The 17,688-nt window shown below is 37.0% G+C and overlaps 1 protein-coding gene across 1 annotated transcript; it reads left to right on the top strand.

The window, feature by feature from the left end:
- The first annotated feature begins 2,214 nt into the window (after positions 1 to 2,214).
- Positions 2,215 to 8,031, top strand: LOC116081535 (cathepsin 8-like). The gene is made up of 7 exons (XM_031358107.1): positions 2,215 to 2,340; positions 2,625 to 2,747; positions 2,834 to 2,980; positions 4,524 to 4,748; positions 5,209 to 5,371; positions 6,798 to 6,915; positions 7,923 to 8,031. The coding sequence occupies exons 1-7, from the start codon at positions 2,215 to 2,217 to the stop codon at positions 8,029 to 8,031; spliced, it is 1,011 nt and encodes a 336-aa protein (XP_031213967.1).
- Positions 8,032 to 17,688: the final 9,657 nt, after the last annotated feature.

The following is a 17,688-nucleotide window of genomic DNA, read 5'->3' as shown; positions in this document are numbered from 1 at the left end:
TTGGGCTTGTACCACAGTAAGAGCCAAGATTTTAAACTCTACTAAATACAAAACAAACAAAAAGAGTTGATATATTCATGTTCATTTAAGAAAATACTAGTAGTGATGCATTTATTTTTAAGTATACAGCTAATATATTTGGAGTTATTTAAAATTTATATTGAGAAAAATGTATTTTCACTATTGCTGTAGACGAGCATCTACATAAGACTGTTAAATTGATTGTTGTTTTATATCAAACAACTTTTATAATACTTATTTTTATTGTTATAATATTATATATTTTAAGGAATACGACAAAAAATATTGTAGGTATTGAAGGGGGGTCTCTGGGAGGAGCGGTGGTACAGAATGGGAACGAGAATGTGATTCAATTCTATTTAACTAAAATACGTTTTTAAATGGTAACAAATTCAGATAAATTGAAATCATGTAACTTTTCTCATCATAAATAAAATAAAAGTTAATAAAAACAAAAAGCTGTGGCAAGCATGTGGGGGCATTTTCTTATTGGTAATTTATTGAGGAAGCAGTAGGGGTATCCCACGATGGATGAAACCATTCTTGGTATGGTTGTCCTGGGTTTTATTAGAAAGCAAGCTGAGTAAGCCTTGAGGAACAAGACAATAATCAGCACTTATTCATGGGCTCTGCATCATCTCCTGCCTCCCGGTTACTGCCCTACTTGAGTTCCTGTTCTGACTTCCTTTGCTGATGAACTGTAAGGTGGAATATTAAACAGAACAAACCTTTTCCTCCTCAAGTTTCTTTTGTCATGGTATTTTATCACAGCAATAGTAATACTAAGATATAGTTTGACTAAAATTCCATAGAGCTTTACCACATTTTTCTTAAGCCACTCAGGAGTGAAAAGCATCAAGTATCTTGTGATGGAAGGAAGAAAGGCCGGGTCTCTTATTCCTCTGTTAAGATCCATAGGGTCAGCTCTACACCATCTATTGAGGCTGCCCACACCCAACCTTCAGGATATGTGGGATCTGATCTTATTATGTGTTCCATAGCCTAGAGGCCTAATCCAGTCACCAGCATAGCAAATCAAAAGAAGTGCAAGTCTGACTTCCTGGACTGAAACTATATTTAAAGCTCAAGTGAAGTACAGCAGGGTTGGATCCTGGGAATCTCAACCACATCTGAAGATCTGAGTTTGTGGAGTGAATAAAGATATTAGAAGTCTTCCTGGTAAGGTCTTACCTCTTCTAAAACAGAATAGAATGGTTCACTAGATAAGGAAACTGACATAATCTCAAGGAATGAGACTATCCTTTCAATATCTATAATCTTAATGTTTGGAGATGGAAGAAGGGAGAACAACTAAGGGGAAAAACAGGCCCTACATGGTTAACTTGACACTTTTCCCAAAAGGTAAACATCTGAGTCTTTTTCCAGAGAGAACAGTAGCTGGTCACTTGTGGCTTAGGTATCTTTTCTATCCCCTTGCACAATGCCACTTGGTAAACTACAATTCTTCATTGACATGTGCAAAAGTATTAGCAGATGACATAGCTCTCCTTAGGCCTTATAGTGAGTATCATTTGAGAGGCACATTAAGTCATGATTTGAATCCTGTGTGTGGCTATCTTTTTTATTCCACTGGTATCCAGTGACTTTTCTTTGTGACTATTTTATCACTGAAATAGTGATTATAGAGTGTAGTCACTACACTCTATTCCAAGGGAATAGTACTGATTCTTTCCATATTTTCAAAAGCTAGGAGTTCATAATTTTCATTCAAGATGGAAGTTTTCAAGATAATCCCACATACCAATTATTAGGTAGGGATATGAAAGTCATTTGGCCACAGCTCTCCCAGTAACCTTTTCCTTACAATCAGATGCCATACAAATCCATGTCCTACATCCATGACTGTCTAACACTTTAATTTTGAAGTTCAAGGACATCTTTCTGGTAATTTAAGTTTGTAATACACAGACTGCATTGGTTGTTTCTACTCATAGAATTCAAGACACATGTTGTGCATTTTGGTGGAGCAACTAATATCATCCATGGAATCTTTAACCATAAGTACATATTTATCCATTATCAAAATATGTGGGCAGATATTTGAAAAAAGTTCTTCAAGTAGTTTTATCCAACACACATGTCTTTATTTCTCAGAATGGCGTGAAAGGCATTTTGGAAAAACTGTAGTTGGTCGTCTTTATTTCCTTTCCTTATCATCTAGGTGCTTAAGGCATGGGTTCTGCTGTCTGGCTGGCCATCCTCTGCTTGGGAGTGGCTGAAGCTATTCAATCATCTGATCCCAGTTTGGATTTTGAATGGCAGGAGTGGAAGATAAAATATAACAAAATCTACAGCCTGGTTAGTAATATGAATACTATTCTGCCAGACCTCATGGAGAATAGTCCTTATTGGTATTTTTGGTGCCACAGAGGTCATAGAGATTACCTTTTATTAAGCAATTGCCCAAAATCATGAACCAAGGATTTGGGATGGTGAGACTTTCTGTTCTTAGTTATGTGAAGAATGGCTTTTTTCTGCAGTGTCCTGAGACCTGTCTTATGACCTCTGGCAGTGAGTACTCCTTGTCAGCTTGTGGACACGTTTTACTATAAAGAAATGTCATATATTATGTTTATTTCCAGAAGGAAGAAGGGCAGAAGAGAGCAGTATGGGAAGAAAATATGAAACTGGTCAAACAACATAATATTGAATATGATCAGGGGAAGAATAACTTCACTATGGAGGTCAATGGCTTTGGTGATATGGTAAGTTTGAGATGGACTGCATCACATAGTTTTCCAATTGTTCATGTGAAATCTTTTGTTTTTCATGATTCTTGTGTTCCTTGAAGACCAGTGAAGAATTCAGGAAAAAGCTGACTGATATTCCAGTCCAGAATCTTAGGAAGAAGAAAAGTATCCACCATCGTATTGTTGGTTATCTCCCCAAATTTGTGGACTGGAGAAGAAGAGGCTATGTGACTTCTGTGAAGAATCAGGTATAGCAGTATCACATGACTGTCTTGTTGAGTCACTGGGGAAAATAGCATTGACTGCTCTGTGTGTGTTGAGTGTAGAGTGACACACAATTTACTTTTTAAAAAATTTAATATTGTTTCTTTTGCTTATTTATTTTATTTTTGCTTTTGCTTTTTGTTAAAAATATCTAAGTCATTTTTTACTTATTCACTTTAAATCCAGTACTCTGCCCCCTTCCCAGCCATCTTCTCCCATAATCCTCTTCCCTTCCTCCTTCCCTTCACTTCTGAGCAGGTTGGGGGGATCCTTGGCTATCCACCCCTCACAATAATTCCAGTCTCTGTAAGGCTAGGTGCTTCCTCTCTCATTGCGACCTGACAAGGCATACAAGCTAGTAGAACATGCCCCACATACATACAACAGCTTATGGGATAGCCCCAGTTCCAATTGTTCAACCCACGTAAAGGTCAGTCTGCACATCTGCTACATGTGATAGGGGAGGCCTTGTATCAGTCTATATGTTCTTTGGTTGGTGATTAAGTCTCTGAGATCCCAAGAGTACAGGTTAGTTGACTCAAGGTGGTCTTCCTGTGGAGTAAATGGGACCTTTGAAACCACAAATCTTTTAAGGCAAAGGACGTTCTCAATAGAAAAACTGACAGCAGAATGGGAATGGATCTTCATTAACCCTACATCTGACAGAGGTCTAATATCCAAAATTTACAAATAACTCAAGAAGTTAGACACCAACAACACAAATAACACAATTACAAAATGGAAGACAGATATAACCAGAGAATTCTCAACAGAGGAATCTAGAATGGCTGAGAAGCACTTAAATGTTCAAAGTCCTTAGTCATCAGGAAAATGCAAATCAAACAACTATGACATTCCCTCTTACTCCCATCAAAATAGCTAAGATCAAAAATTCAAGAGATAGAATATGCTGGGGAGGATGTGGAGCAAGGGGAATACTTCTTCACTGTTGATTGGAGTGCAAACTTGCACAACCACTTTTGAAACCAATTTGACATTTTTTTTTTCAGAAAACTGGGAATATTTGTACCTCAGGACCCAGCTGTATTACTCTTGGTCATATATCAAAAATATGCTGAAATAGCTCACGAAGACAATTGTTCAACAATGCTCATAGGAGCTTTATTCATAATTAGCATAATTCACTTTTAATAACATATGTTCCTATTTTGAATGTTTCATTTGTTTGTACAATGTGTATGGATCCTGTCCCTCTACCATTATCTACCTCTACCTAGTGGCCTCCATTCAGTCCCTCTCCAGTTTCTGTGCCTTATTTATTGTTGGTAATAGCAACCAGACAATTTTATGTCTTTCCCATATGTTCATGCACATACATGTGCACGTGTATGCAGCCATTCTTTGGTGTACAAGCAAAGCTGGCAGTAGCCAGGTCCCTCAAAAGAATGATATGTCCTCCCTTGGCACCAATAACTTGCAAACAGTTCATTCTTTGACACAGTATTCAGCTGTGTGATGTGGGTTTGCTACTTGTTTGTGCATGACTGTCTTTTATTCTCTACTTAGGGCACATGTAATTCTTGTTGGGCCTTTTCTGCAGCTGGTGCTATAGAAGGCCAGATGTTCCGGAAAACAGGTAGACTAGTCTCATTGAGTGCACAAAACCTAGTGGACTGTTCTAGAACTGAAGGGAATCATGGCTGTTCTTCAGGCCATATATTCCGTGCTTTAAAGTACGTGTGGAGAAATGGTGGTCTGGAGGCTGAGTCAACTTATCCATACAAAGGAAGGGTAAGTGGATTTTCTATGCTATTGTCATTTCAGCATTCTCAGGCAACAGATAATTGTAGAAATAATCCAGTCTTCTGAACTCACATTGGAAGGTAGAATCACTGTATACCATCAAGGTCTCATTATCAGTTTGTCACACCCTTATGATGCAGAGGTTCCATGCAGCTGTTCCTGCTTCTTTGCACACACAGAATATGGAAATCATTCCACATATGATAGATAGTTCTTCCTGTGAAAATTTCTTATGGACAGAAAGGTGTCATTGAAGACATGAGGTCTGAAATCGGACCTCATGAGACATGAGATCTAAATCTCTCAGTTAATTTCACTTTCTGGGAGGTTTAAGAATAGCCCAGACTTGTAGATACTCAGCTACAAATTGCAGTGTTGTGATTTTGATTCATGCTTCCCTGCAGGTGGATAGAAATAACTGATTCTCTCACCTTTCTACCTTTTAAAGGAAGGACACTGCCAGTACCTCTCCAAACATTCCGCTGCTAGAATCACAGGCTTTTCCATTATCTCAAGGACTGAGGAAGCCTTAATGCATGCTGTAGCAACTATAGGGCCCATCTCTGTTGGCATTGATGCTTCACATGAATCTTTCACCTTTTATAGGGAAGGTAAGTATGTGTTCCTTAGTGGTTCTCAACCTGTAGGTCAAAACCTTATTGGGGGTCAAATGACACTTTCACAGGGGTTGCATATCAGATATCCTGAATGTTATATATTTAATTCTGATTCATAGCAGTAGCAAAATTGCAGTTACGAAGTAAAAAGAAAATAATTTCATGGTTGGGAGTCATCAGAACAAGAGGAACTGTATTAAACAATCATTAGGAAGGTTGAGAACCATTCTGGTAGATATAACTAAGAATGCTTGTGAGACTCTTGCTAGGTTGAGGGAGCACATTACTGTGTATAATATTTGATGCAAATAACTAGTATATGGATAGTAATAACAAGCTCCCATACATGTGAGCCCTTTGCAACTTAATATTCCCAAATCATCCCAGAAAGTGATATGAACTGTGACACAGATCGTTTGTATGCATATGAATACTTCATAATATATAATAATTATTACACTTAAATTACACAACTTTCCTCCACATGATATATCTTAAGTAATGGACCAATTGTCTTTCAGGAACTGACTTCTAAAGAGTGTCTTGAATTACATATTTTTATATTCAGTTATGTTTTCTTGAAATGGGTTCTTTAAGTAAAAATGCAAGAAGAAAAGTATTTCTCTATGTAGGGCAGTATGTAGGGCAGTGTTTATTACCCAAGTTTTGTTTGTTGTATTTATTTGCTTTTGGATAAGAACCTGTATCAGGATTCCTCTCAACAATGGGTTCTATTTTTTATTAATCCTTTTATTTGTTTACATTTCAAATGGTATCCCCCTTTCTGGTACCTCCATACACAAACCCCCATCCTATCCCCTTTGCCCCCTCCCCTTTGCCTCCATCCACTTAATCCCACTTTACCACTCTAGAATTCCCCCTACACTGGGACATTAGGCATCCATGGGACCAAGGGCCTCCCTTCCCACTGACGTGAGATATAGCCATCCTCTACTACATATGTAGCTGGAGCCATGGATCACTTCATATATACTCTTCAGTTACTGGTTTACTGTTGGGGGTCCTCTAGGTCATTTTGTTAGCTGATCATGTTCTTCCGTTGGGGTCTCAAACCCTTCAACTCTTTCAGTCCTTCACATAGGTCTTTCCTTGGGGTCCCAGGGCTCAGTCTGATAGTTGTGTGTGAGTATCTGCATTGCTATTGGTCAGGTACTGGTAGAACCTCTAAGGAAACAGCTACATCAGGCTCCTGTGACCAACAGCTTCTTGGCATCAGCAATATAATCAGGGTTTGGTGTCTGAAGATGGGATAGATACCTAATTGGGGTGGTGTCTAGATGGCCTTTCTTTTATTTACTGGAGTTTTTTTTTATTAATTAGAAAACACTTTAATATTTTTATTGGCTGTGATCATTATTATGTTCCTGGTACTTCTCACACCTATGATTTTATTTTCCAGGTATTTATTATGAGCCAAAATGTAGGAGTAATACAGTCAATCATGCTGTTTTGTTAGTTGGCTATGGCTATGAAGGAAGAGAATCAGATGGCAGGAAATACTGGCTGATAAAGAACAGGTATAAATTGCAAATATCTATGTTTAACTTTCTGACTGAGTTTTCTGCTTGGAGTCAGAATAAGGATAAGAGTCCCCATAAATTTTTCAATGTATATTAAACAACAACCTTTTCCTTTGTAACCAATTGTATGTGTGTAGTATGCCTATTTGAATGCATGCATGCATGTGTGTGTGGTGTGTGTTTGTGTGTGTGTGTGTGTGTGTGTGTACGTGAGTGTGTGTGTTTGTGTTTCCAATGTTGAGAAAAGTTATTTTCCTTAGCTGTCTACCATGGAGGCAGCATATTTCACTGATCCTAGAGGTTACTATCATGTGTAGTTGCTTTGCCAGCTTCTCCAGGTGTGCCTTCATTTTACCAGACTTCAGGCGAGCTGCAATGATAATATCTCTTTTAAAAATTATTATTTTCACACATGTGAAGTTGTTGGTGTGAATTTTCATTCTGCATGTGACCAGTTGCCCATGGAGATGAGAAGAGAATATCAGCTTATCTGAAAATGTAGTTAGAGAAGGCTGTGAGCTGATTGACTTGGGTGATGGGAAAGTAATAAACTTTCTGTGGAAAAGCCCCTTTTCTTAGACACAGATCCAACTCCAGTCTCCATTCTGACTTTATGTGGAATCTTGGACTTGAACTCCAGTTCTTTCTCTTTTGTGACCACCACTGAACTTTTAAACACTATGGCTTGGCAACCAATAGTATGAGAATTGTTCAGATTCAGTCACCAGTTTCTTTGAGTAGTAATATGTTTGTGACATTGATTTTATAAAAGCTGGCATATTGTTGGTTCTGTGCCATCTGTGCGTAGAAAAATATCCTGATTTTTTACTGCTGTGATTTTCATAATCTTATGACATAACTTTTGGTTCTCAGAGTTTGATGTTTTGCATTTTCTGGTCATTGAGTTAAGTAGGCTTCTGGATCAGTGTTTACACGGGGAGTTATTGTAATGAATCAACTTTCCTGTGTTCTTTCTACTAAATGGTTAACACGGTTCCTTTTAGTCATGGTAAAGAATGGGGTATGAATGGCTACATGAAGATTGCCAGAGGCATGAACAACCACTGTGGAATTGCTACATATGCTGCCTACCCAAGAGTGGGAGCTGCCTGATGGTAAGAAGAAAGGGTTGGCGTGAGAGAGCCTGTAAAGTAGAGGCACTTCCCGTTTACCATGACCAGCCTCTGCTGCATGGACAGAGCACATGAGTTACTGTAGAACATGATGTAATGTGAATTCTGTCATGTGTTTACCACAGTAAGACATGGTGGCTACTGTAATTGATGTTCTTCATTAATTTGTATTTGATTTCCATAATAAATTGATTTTGTTTAGTGGTTGTACAAAATAATATCTTGACAAAAGGTTTAAGTTCAAAACCTTTAGTTTAGTGTCTGTCTTCCTTTCAGTTTGAAAAGTAGTCACTTTTAAACTTTATGTAGTTCATGTTATTTAATATACTTTTTGTTAAAATATAATTACATTACCTCCTTTACTTTTCTTCCACAAACTCCTCCAAGATTTCCTCCCTCTAACTCCTAATATATCCTCCCCCTCATTTTCTCTCACAATGATTGTTTCTTTTTCTTTGATGATTATAATGATATATATACATATGCATATATGTATATATATACATATATATCCATGAATATATAATAAAGCTTGCTGAATGCTGGATTCTTTTTTTGTTCTTTCTGTGCACATGACCTCAGGACTGATCACTTTGCATTGTGTAGTTGATTAGGCATTTGCTTCTGAGAGTGTTCATTCTTCCTCTTTCAGTATTCATAATTCCTGGACCTAAGGCTCAGTGAGCATCGTGAAAGAAAGGACAGAATGATGAGGAGCCAGTGTATTACCATGTTGAATGTAGAAGAAATTTATAGAGTAGATAACATGGTTTTCAAGTGATGTAACAGGGCAAAACTTTAGGTCTTGGGGCACCTAGAGTTTATAGCATCTGCCACAAGTAGGGGCAAAGGAGAATGGACAGAGTTAGTTGATAAGATTAGGGCAGGTAATTGTTCATCCAGTCCTTGAGTTATTTGGCTAGTGTTTCCCATCCACAGGACTAAGTTGGGCAGGAGGAAAAAGAGGGCAGGTGAGGAAATTGTTGAAGGCTTGACAAAACCAGTCATGAGGGGCTGGGAGAGCCATTGAAGATCCTGAGACAAACAGACAGCCTGCTGTTGTCAGAGCTAAGTGAGACCACCAGGAGCTGATCTCAGAGCCTTGCTGTGAGTATCAATAGAGCTCCTGAGAATGCATAAGCCTATTTTTTAAAATTGCATGAAACGTTATAAAATCTGCAGTGAAACTGTATCATATATACAATGAGGACATTAATAGATCTGCTCATTGGGAATGAGGAATATCTCAAGATGTCTGACCCTTAGAAAATGAGCTTCAGGAAAATAATTCAATGACCTTTTATAGTCACATAAGTAACTCAGTATAAAGACATGCATTTGTGTGGTGTTGGTGCTCTTAGTAAAAGAGGGGTGACCCTTTTGTTTTAGTCAATTTTCCATCTTTGGTTATAAGTGTGTCTATGTTTTAAATGAGAATTTGTGTATCTATAATCACTGTGAATCTTCTTGGCCTCACCTCAATCATATGCAGCATCTTCCCTGTGACTGTATTGAAGACATCAGCATAACTTAATCTTCAGTTACATGATTTTTTTCAAGTGACACTTTCAGAAGTGTCAGTGCCTCAATGTGCAGGAGCACTGATACATGTCTTTGTAATAAAATGTGCTTGAATCTCTGTTCTATTATATTTTTCTGCTGTTAATGTTTCAATTTACCTATCTGATGCACTAAATTTTTCCATATGCATATATGTATGAAAACTTATTGCATACATGTACACACACATTAAGTATATACATTTATGCATATCTATAGAGGAACATACATAAAAATATATACAAATAGCTTAGTACCAACTCTATAGTCTAGTATCTAGTATGGGTATTAGAATGTATCCTGAATGTATAAGAGATGATAAGTGTAAAGTTTTGCTATTTTAGCTTACCAGTTCTTTCACTTTGGAGACTAATGAGTGTTTCTAGTGACCCTCGCTTCATGGAGAATACATAGGATGAGGTCAGGAAAATGGTCCTCTCAGCATCTAGATTGACAACTTTTGCCAGTTAAAAATCTTATTGTAGTATTGGCTTGTTAAACAAGGTTACCTGATAGGAATGTCAATGTTTGGATATTTTAATGGAGAATTTCTTTAAGCCAACTATCTCAAAGCCATGCCCCACCCCTGGCAAGACATACTCCTATCCATGTACTAGGTATAATGTCTGGTAGGGGTTGACTACAAGCCAAGCTTCTTTAAAATATGAATTTCTGTGTTAATTAGGGAATAGACACATGTTGGTATATAACTGATGATTATAGACAGAAGTACAATTCCACTAAGTCTTGTTTTTTTCTAATATCTGACAATTTCCTATGAAGATTATTTGAGTATCATAATCTCTTCCAATTTGGTGAGTCTGATAATATGCTTTCTAGAGACCTTGTTCAATCATGGAATATGGTGGTCCTTGTGTAGGAATCATGTGCTAAATATTAATTGAGGTTTTCTACAATATCTTTGATTATTTAATTCCAACATAAAAGACACAAAACCTTTTATATTTATATTAAGTATTAAAAGCACTAGAATGGGGCAAACAATAGTATACAGTATAAAACAAAGTATCTACAAAATCTAAAGCTGAGTAAAAGCTCATATCTAGTAAAATGTATATGGAAGGTATGATGATTAGAAATGATGGATTGAGACCAATGGAATCTTAAGTAGAAATCCCAGACTTACTTCTATTTGTTAGGGCCATCCCTAACACTGAAAATTGGACTGGGTGTTATACAGACTGCAATATTTAATTAACATCCCTTGTTTTTCAAACCTTTGACTACGGAATGAGCACTTTCTTGACTTCAGACTTTTTGTGATATTGCTATTGGCTTAAGAAATGGAATGGGTATTTGAGATGAATGATGAATGAAGTAAATATTTTCCTTAACCCTCTGTCCATCTGTCCATACTAAGGTGCTGTTATTACTCCCCACCAAGGGCATTCAGTGATGTTGCCATTAAAAAAAATTAAAAAAGCAATAGGACTTCGGACTTGGAACAACAGTCCCTCCCCAGATTTGGGGTGTTGTCTGAGGAATTATTATTTTTTTTTATTTACTTATTTATTATATGTAAGTACACTGTTGCTGTCTTCAGATGCACCAGAAGAGGGCAGCAGATCTCATTCATTACGGGTGGTTGTGAGCCACCATGTGGTTGCTGGGATTTGAACTCATGACCTTTAGAAGAGCAGTCAGTGCTCTTACCCGCTGAGCCATCTCACCAGCCCAGTCTGAGGAATTATTAAGTAGGACAAACAGAAGTGGACTAGGAACACAGTTGAGAAAAGCAACAACTCATAGGCTGACCTGATATGACTTAATGATTGCAAGGACATTTAGACTGTAAGCTAAGAGAAAGCAAAAGACCAATCCGTCATGCTCTGGTGTCAATCATGTGATTAAAATCATAATATTCTATGTCAAAATTTGCTGGAGGCCTCCTTCAGCTGGAAATCCACTGAAAACTAACAGGGAGTTGGATGAAAGCTAAAGACTGATAATCCATGGCATTATAATATTAATATTTGGGATTCAATAAGCACTGGTTCCTTTCACTGCTATTCTCTTATTATTTTGTGATAAGAAGCACTGGCTTCTTTTATTTCTTGCTCCAACCTCAAGGACCTCTCATTGGCCCAGAGATAGGCCTGAAATTCATCAACTCTTTGTTAACCAAAAAAAAAAAAAAAAAAAGAATTAAATTCTTTTGCATAGGCAAAATGCACACAAACACACCCACACTTGTTGGGCCTGACAAACTATCTCATCAAGTCCACAATTGTTCATGCATACTTACATACACATATTTATACATTTGGTGGATGGAGCAAAATCCTGCATGATCAAGTCCCAATAAGTATGCACCAACAAACAAAATTTCACTCATTTTGGATGAAAAAGAATCTCCAAACTTTATTGTTTGGAAAAGGGAAAAAAAGTCCCACCATTTTATTGTAAGTTCATTAAAAGTTTAAAACAATATTTTTTATGTTACAAGTCATGGTTTTACAAGAGGCATATCATCAGTCTTGTGCCTCAATAGTTTTTAACTTTTATATAGATAAATCCATTCAATATTTTACTTTTTTCCCTAGCATCTAACAATAAATTGTCCATTCCCAGTTTATGACATTTAGTTATCAGGTAATGTTTTCACAGATAACCTAGAAGGAATATTTTCTCTGATCATAAATTTATTCCAAGTCTGAATTGTATCCTAGTGCAATTAGTCTGTGACAAGTGAAGGTTTACAGAACTCTAATTGCAGCTTTCATATTATCAATTGCTGGAAATAACTTGAATAAATCTAGGAATTCTGTAAATTCATTATTAGCAATTATGAAATCATCAATTTGTCTATACAGCATTGCTAAAAGAGGGTAGATTTTCATTTGCAGAAAATCTCTCCAGTAGTGTGGTCTAATGTCCAGAAATCATTAGAATATGTAATAATCACGGGAAAGGTAATCATCAGTAAAATTCATTCCTAAAATGAGATTTCTAAGAACCCTCCAATTCAGAGCTTACCCATCACAGCCATGCAAATATAATGGACCATCTCCAGGAAAATCACCTGCAAGCCTCTAGCCTATCTTTGATAGCTCCTAATAAAAATTGCTCTTTTATGGACATTAATATAGGAATATTCATTTTCATACATCATAAAGTAGATGGCATCAATTATTCTAATTATTTAGTGTACAGATTGGGTAATATCATAGTGGAGGCCACTATTTCTGAGGGTTCTCCCATTGCATATGGCCTTTCTGTTCACAGTGTAAACCTGTCCCTGCTTTATATTTCATTCCTAGTAGACTGTATACACTGGGCCAGCTGTCAATGTAGCCTTTCATTGTCCATGGATTTAGCAGTTTTCATTTCTTTTCTCTCCTCTTCCCTCCCCTCCCCTGTCTCCTCTCCCATCTCTGCTCCTCTCTCCTTACCTCTCCTCTCCTCTCTCCCCTCCTCTCCCTTCCCCTCTCTTCTCCTCTCATCTCCTCCCCTCCTCTCCCCTTCCCCTCTCCTCTCCTCTCATCTCCTCCCCTCCTCTCCCCTCCCCTCTCCTCTCCTCTCCCCTTTGCTCATCTCCCTTTACCTCCCTTCCCCTCCTATCCTATCCTATCCTATCCTATCCTATCCTATCCTATCCTATCCTATCCTCTTTTATCTTTTCTTTTGTTTCTTGTTCAAAATTATGGAGGACTGAGTTTGGAACCAAGACAACAGCATCCAGAAACTGGCATGTTTCAACCACCAGGTTCTGAAGCTTTCTGTGGATGTATGTGGTAAATGGAGCTGAACGTTTATAGTTTGAAGAAACTTATATTTGTGTGATCTTGATTCTGTATTAGTATATATTCCATAGCATCTTGAGAAAGGTGATGGATGCCTCCTTGTCTTTCTGAAGTATGTAGGGCAGGTGAAAATACTGAAAGTGCTTACTTTAATATTTTATGACCTTTCACAATTTAGTAGAATAAGTGTCCTCTCAGTCATTCATCTTTAGTCTTTGATCTGTATTCAAGATTTTAGTGAAGATGGTTTTGATGGTTGGGGACATACCTCTTATTTTTGTTTTTTTCATGACTGATGTTTATACCTGCTTTATGAATACAGTTCCCCAGATCATTTTAAACTCACTAAGTTTTATCAGAAGAGTAGGAAACAGAATTGCTGTGATCTCAACCCCTCCTCTAGGAAGTTCCTTGATAGTTTTCTGACCATTCTTGCTCAGCTGACATCTGACCTTCCAAGGATATCTACTTAAAACACTTCTCTGAACCCTGGGAGGTATAATAGTTATTAGCATGGCACTACATTCCCACAGGTGCAAAAGTGTCATGAGTTTCATGGATCTATTCAATCAATATTTGATTGGACTTAAGTCCTGCTTCACAGGATGAAATCAATAACACCATTATTCAGCTAAAATATACTTCTGTAATGCTACTAAACAGCCATGATATTAAATAAACTTGTAATGACTTATATGCCCAAATTAATGCATCTGTCAACTCATTTTTGGAAGCTTCTACTTGAAGTAAATGGTTATTAACACAAAGACACTTAGCCAAGAAAACTAAGAGACTGTAAAGAACTCATCTGGAAATGAAACAGATATACAACTACTTTTCCCCCATAGTTCAGATATCAGTGGAAGGATATCATTTGAGACCCAAAGGTGGCTAATGACTAATAATAGAAACAGAGTCTTCTGGACACACAAGGATAGCTGTACAGATGAACCCATAGTTAATTTGAAAGCAGAAAAACACAATGGATCCCACCATGAACAAGACAGCTAGACATGAGGGTTTTTTGCTTTTTTTTTGTTTGTTTTTTGTTTTTGTTTTTTGTTTTCTTTTTGTTTTTGTTTTTGTTTTTGTTCTTTTGAGACAGGGTTTCTCTGTGTAGTCCTGGCTGTCCTGGAACTCACTATGTAGACCAGTCTGGCCTGGAACTCAGAAATCCGCCTGCCTCTGCCTCCCAAGTTCTGTGAAAAAAGGCATGCACCACCACTACCCAACTTGAAATCCAATTCTTAGACATGGAACTACTAGCAAGTTTTAGCTTCTTGGAGAGGCAGAACCCTTGATGTCGAAGACTGTAGACTCTGGTAAGCCAGCCGCATCAGTAAAAGGCCACACATGCACAAATACTTGCAGAGCAACACTTTGTCTTCTTTCAAAAAATGTTATGGAATGGTGTATAACTAAGGATGATCAGCTGTAGGAAGGAAAGGTGGCATGGGGTGAGTGTGAACTAGTAACTCCCACTAAACTCTCAAAAAACCAAATAGAGAAAAGAACATAATTGCAGGGATCGTTTCAGTAACTTCTTAGTGTTCTAGACACTGAATTTCCTCTGTAGTGGTGGAATGCCGAAGGTCCTGTAACAAATGTGAATGTATGATACACTGAGAAAGTTGTCTAATGTTTGGTGCTGTTTTGGTTAGATCTGATTCTGTAGAGTTTGAAAATATTCACAGTCTCCTTTTCTCTCATCTGAGAAATTCAATATTGTCCTTGAAATTCTGCAGTAGAAAAGCAACAAATACTGGTTGAAAATTCAGGTGAGATCACTGTATAATGAATTATAGTAATGTTTAGCACAGGTGAGAGAGTCTGATGATTTAGACAAACTTCTTAGTATCAAGCAACACTCACCCTTCATGCATCATAATGAAGAACAACATTAAGCTTTGACAAGACTCTCCTTTAACACAATGAGTGGCACACTGGCCTCTCATTAATGCCACTGGGGATTCCTTTTCCCCAAAAACTCTGGAAAAGAAGGATATTTATCTCACTTAGTGTACCTCCAACAGAGACAAACATTTACTACATATATGAGCCACTGTTCAGAGCTGCTGAAAATGAAATTCGTGACAGACTTTTAGGACAATAGGCAAGGTTCATAAACTTTCTGTGCATAAAAAAGTTACCCTTCCCTAAATTCCAATTCAAATTTGGATGTAGTTAAATAATGTTAATAAATTTAAATTCACAAATCAAAAATTATTTGAATTTCTTCTACCTAAAACTGAATTTTTAAAATTTCTTATTATACTATATGAAGATTTTGTATAATGAAAATTTAATAGTGTTTAGAAGTCTAAGGGAATCATTTAATTAAATATTTTAAATTTCATTTCTAGGAAGTTGGGTTTTATAAAATATAGCATAAATTTTACTTTATATGCTTTTATACTTATCCAAAAAAGGATATAACAGTATTTGTCACAGCATTGGATTCAGGAAGCATGATATTAGTTTTTACTGAAAAGCATTCGATTGTGAAGGCAACTATTTAGAACAAATATTGTTGGGAGTTGGTGTTTATATTCTGTGTTAATTCTTTTAATTCTCCTGTGGAAAGACACTATAGCATATTTTGCAACAAATGGAAATAGTTTAACCAAGGGGTAACAAACATTACTATGATTCCAATTAATAAATCATCTAGATTTTAATGAACACAACCTAATTAAGGTATGAATAATGCTAACAAACGTTAAAATCTTCATATAGCTGACTACGTATACAAAAAGTATACATGTACTTATACAGGAGCTTAAATCCAAGTGACTTTCAGGAGGAGAGTTTTATTTTTGAGAGAATATTTAATACCTACTACTAGAAAATCTCTGTGGGAAATATTTTTGCTGTGTCCCATTTACTTTGATTTTTTTTAAGAGTATAACTTCTAGAAACCCAATCAAGTATTTTCTCCAAATAAAGAGAATATTCAAATAAAAAAAAAATAGTGTCTTTACTTCCTAACACTCTATTTGAATGGAAACGTCTAAGTACATTAAATGGAGTGCTGGTGCTGATTATTGCAACTGCATGTTTCTGCTACATATTGGTTATTTAGTTCTTGGCCTGACTCTCTTCTATTGCTGTGATTAACACCATGACCTAGAGCAACTCTGGAAAGAAGGGCTTTATTCATCTTGTAGGTTATATTCTATCATCAGAAGAAGCCAGTGCTTGAACACAAGTAATAAACATGAAGGCAGGAACTGAAGCATAGGCTACAGTGGGACACTCTTGCTGGTGTCCTCTCCATAGCTTTTTTATCACAATTTATAATATAATGCAGAACCAATATCCCATGGTGATATTTTTTTTTACAGTGAGGTTGGCCTTCAAACATGAATCATTACCCAAGAAAATGTGCACAGAAATGTATGACATGAGGTACCTTTTTCTCACATTACCCAAGATTGTGTCAAGTTGTCAAAAAAAGTTTACCATTATAGTCAAAAAATATAAATCAAAAAGGTGACAGAAATATCATCTGAAAACCATCCTTTTCTCCATGCAGGTAACATGTTTTTTTGTGACCTAAACTAGCTTCCACCCATTTCAACATCTCATGCTATCTTTCTGTAAAGCATATGGTGTAGAATGATTGTGGAATAAATTGGGTACTCAGTTCCTGAGAATGACCCAAAGGACTGGGGAAGGCGAATGCCTGATTTTGTATAATTGTAGACTCAGGGTGTTCCTTAGAGTTATCTGGTCAAGCAAAGCTGCCTTCCAAACTGTCACAGTGACCACAGCACAGAAAAATTGAAGTATATTTTAAAAATTCTCATATTTTTGGAGGACCAAAAGTGCATTTTTGCTTCCTCATAGCCATGCCATGTGAGTGAGCCCACCCATGACATTATTAATGATACTTGTAGACAGGATCCTAGCATTAATGTGATCAGAAAGGTTTTACTCAGCAACTGCTGGAAACATAGGTATAGTCTCACAGTAAAACTTGGTGAATCTTGTGGAATAGGGGGAAGAAGGATTGACAGGACTAGTGAAGTCAAGAACGACACAGGAAAACCTACATAATCTAACTTGGGCCCACAGGGGCTCATAGAGACTGAACTGCCAACCAGAGAGCAAGGATTAGACAGACCTAGGCCATCTGCATACGTTTATTTAACATTTGTGCAGTTGGGCCTCAATTTAGGAGTCCTAAAAGCAAAAGCAGGAGCTGTCTCTGAATCTATTGCCTGTCTTTGGATCCCTTTCCAAACTGGGCTACCTAGACTAGCTTCTAAAGTGGAAGATGTCCCTAGCCTTACTGCAATGTAATATCCCAA

The sequence above is a fragment of the Mastomys coucha genome, unplaced genomic scaffold (assembly GCF_008632895.1).
Source record: "Mastomys coucha isolate ucsf_1 unplaced genomic scaffold, UCSF_Mcou_1 pScaffold7, whole genome shotgun sequence".
NCBI lineage: Eukaryota > Metazoa > Chordata > Mammalia > Rodentia > Muridae > Mastomys > Mastomys coucha.
This window is presented reverse-complemented; position numbering and strand designations above follow the sequence as displayed.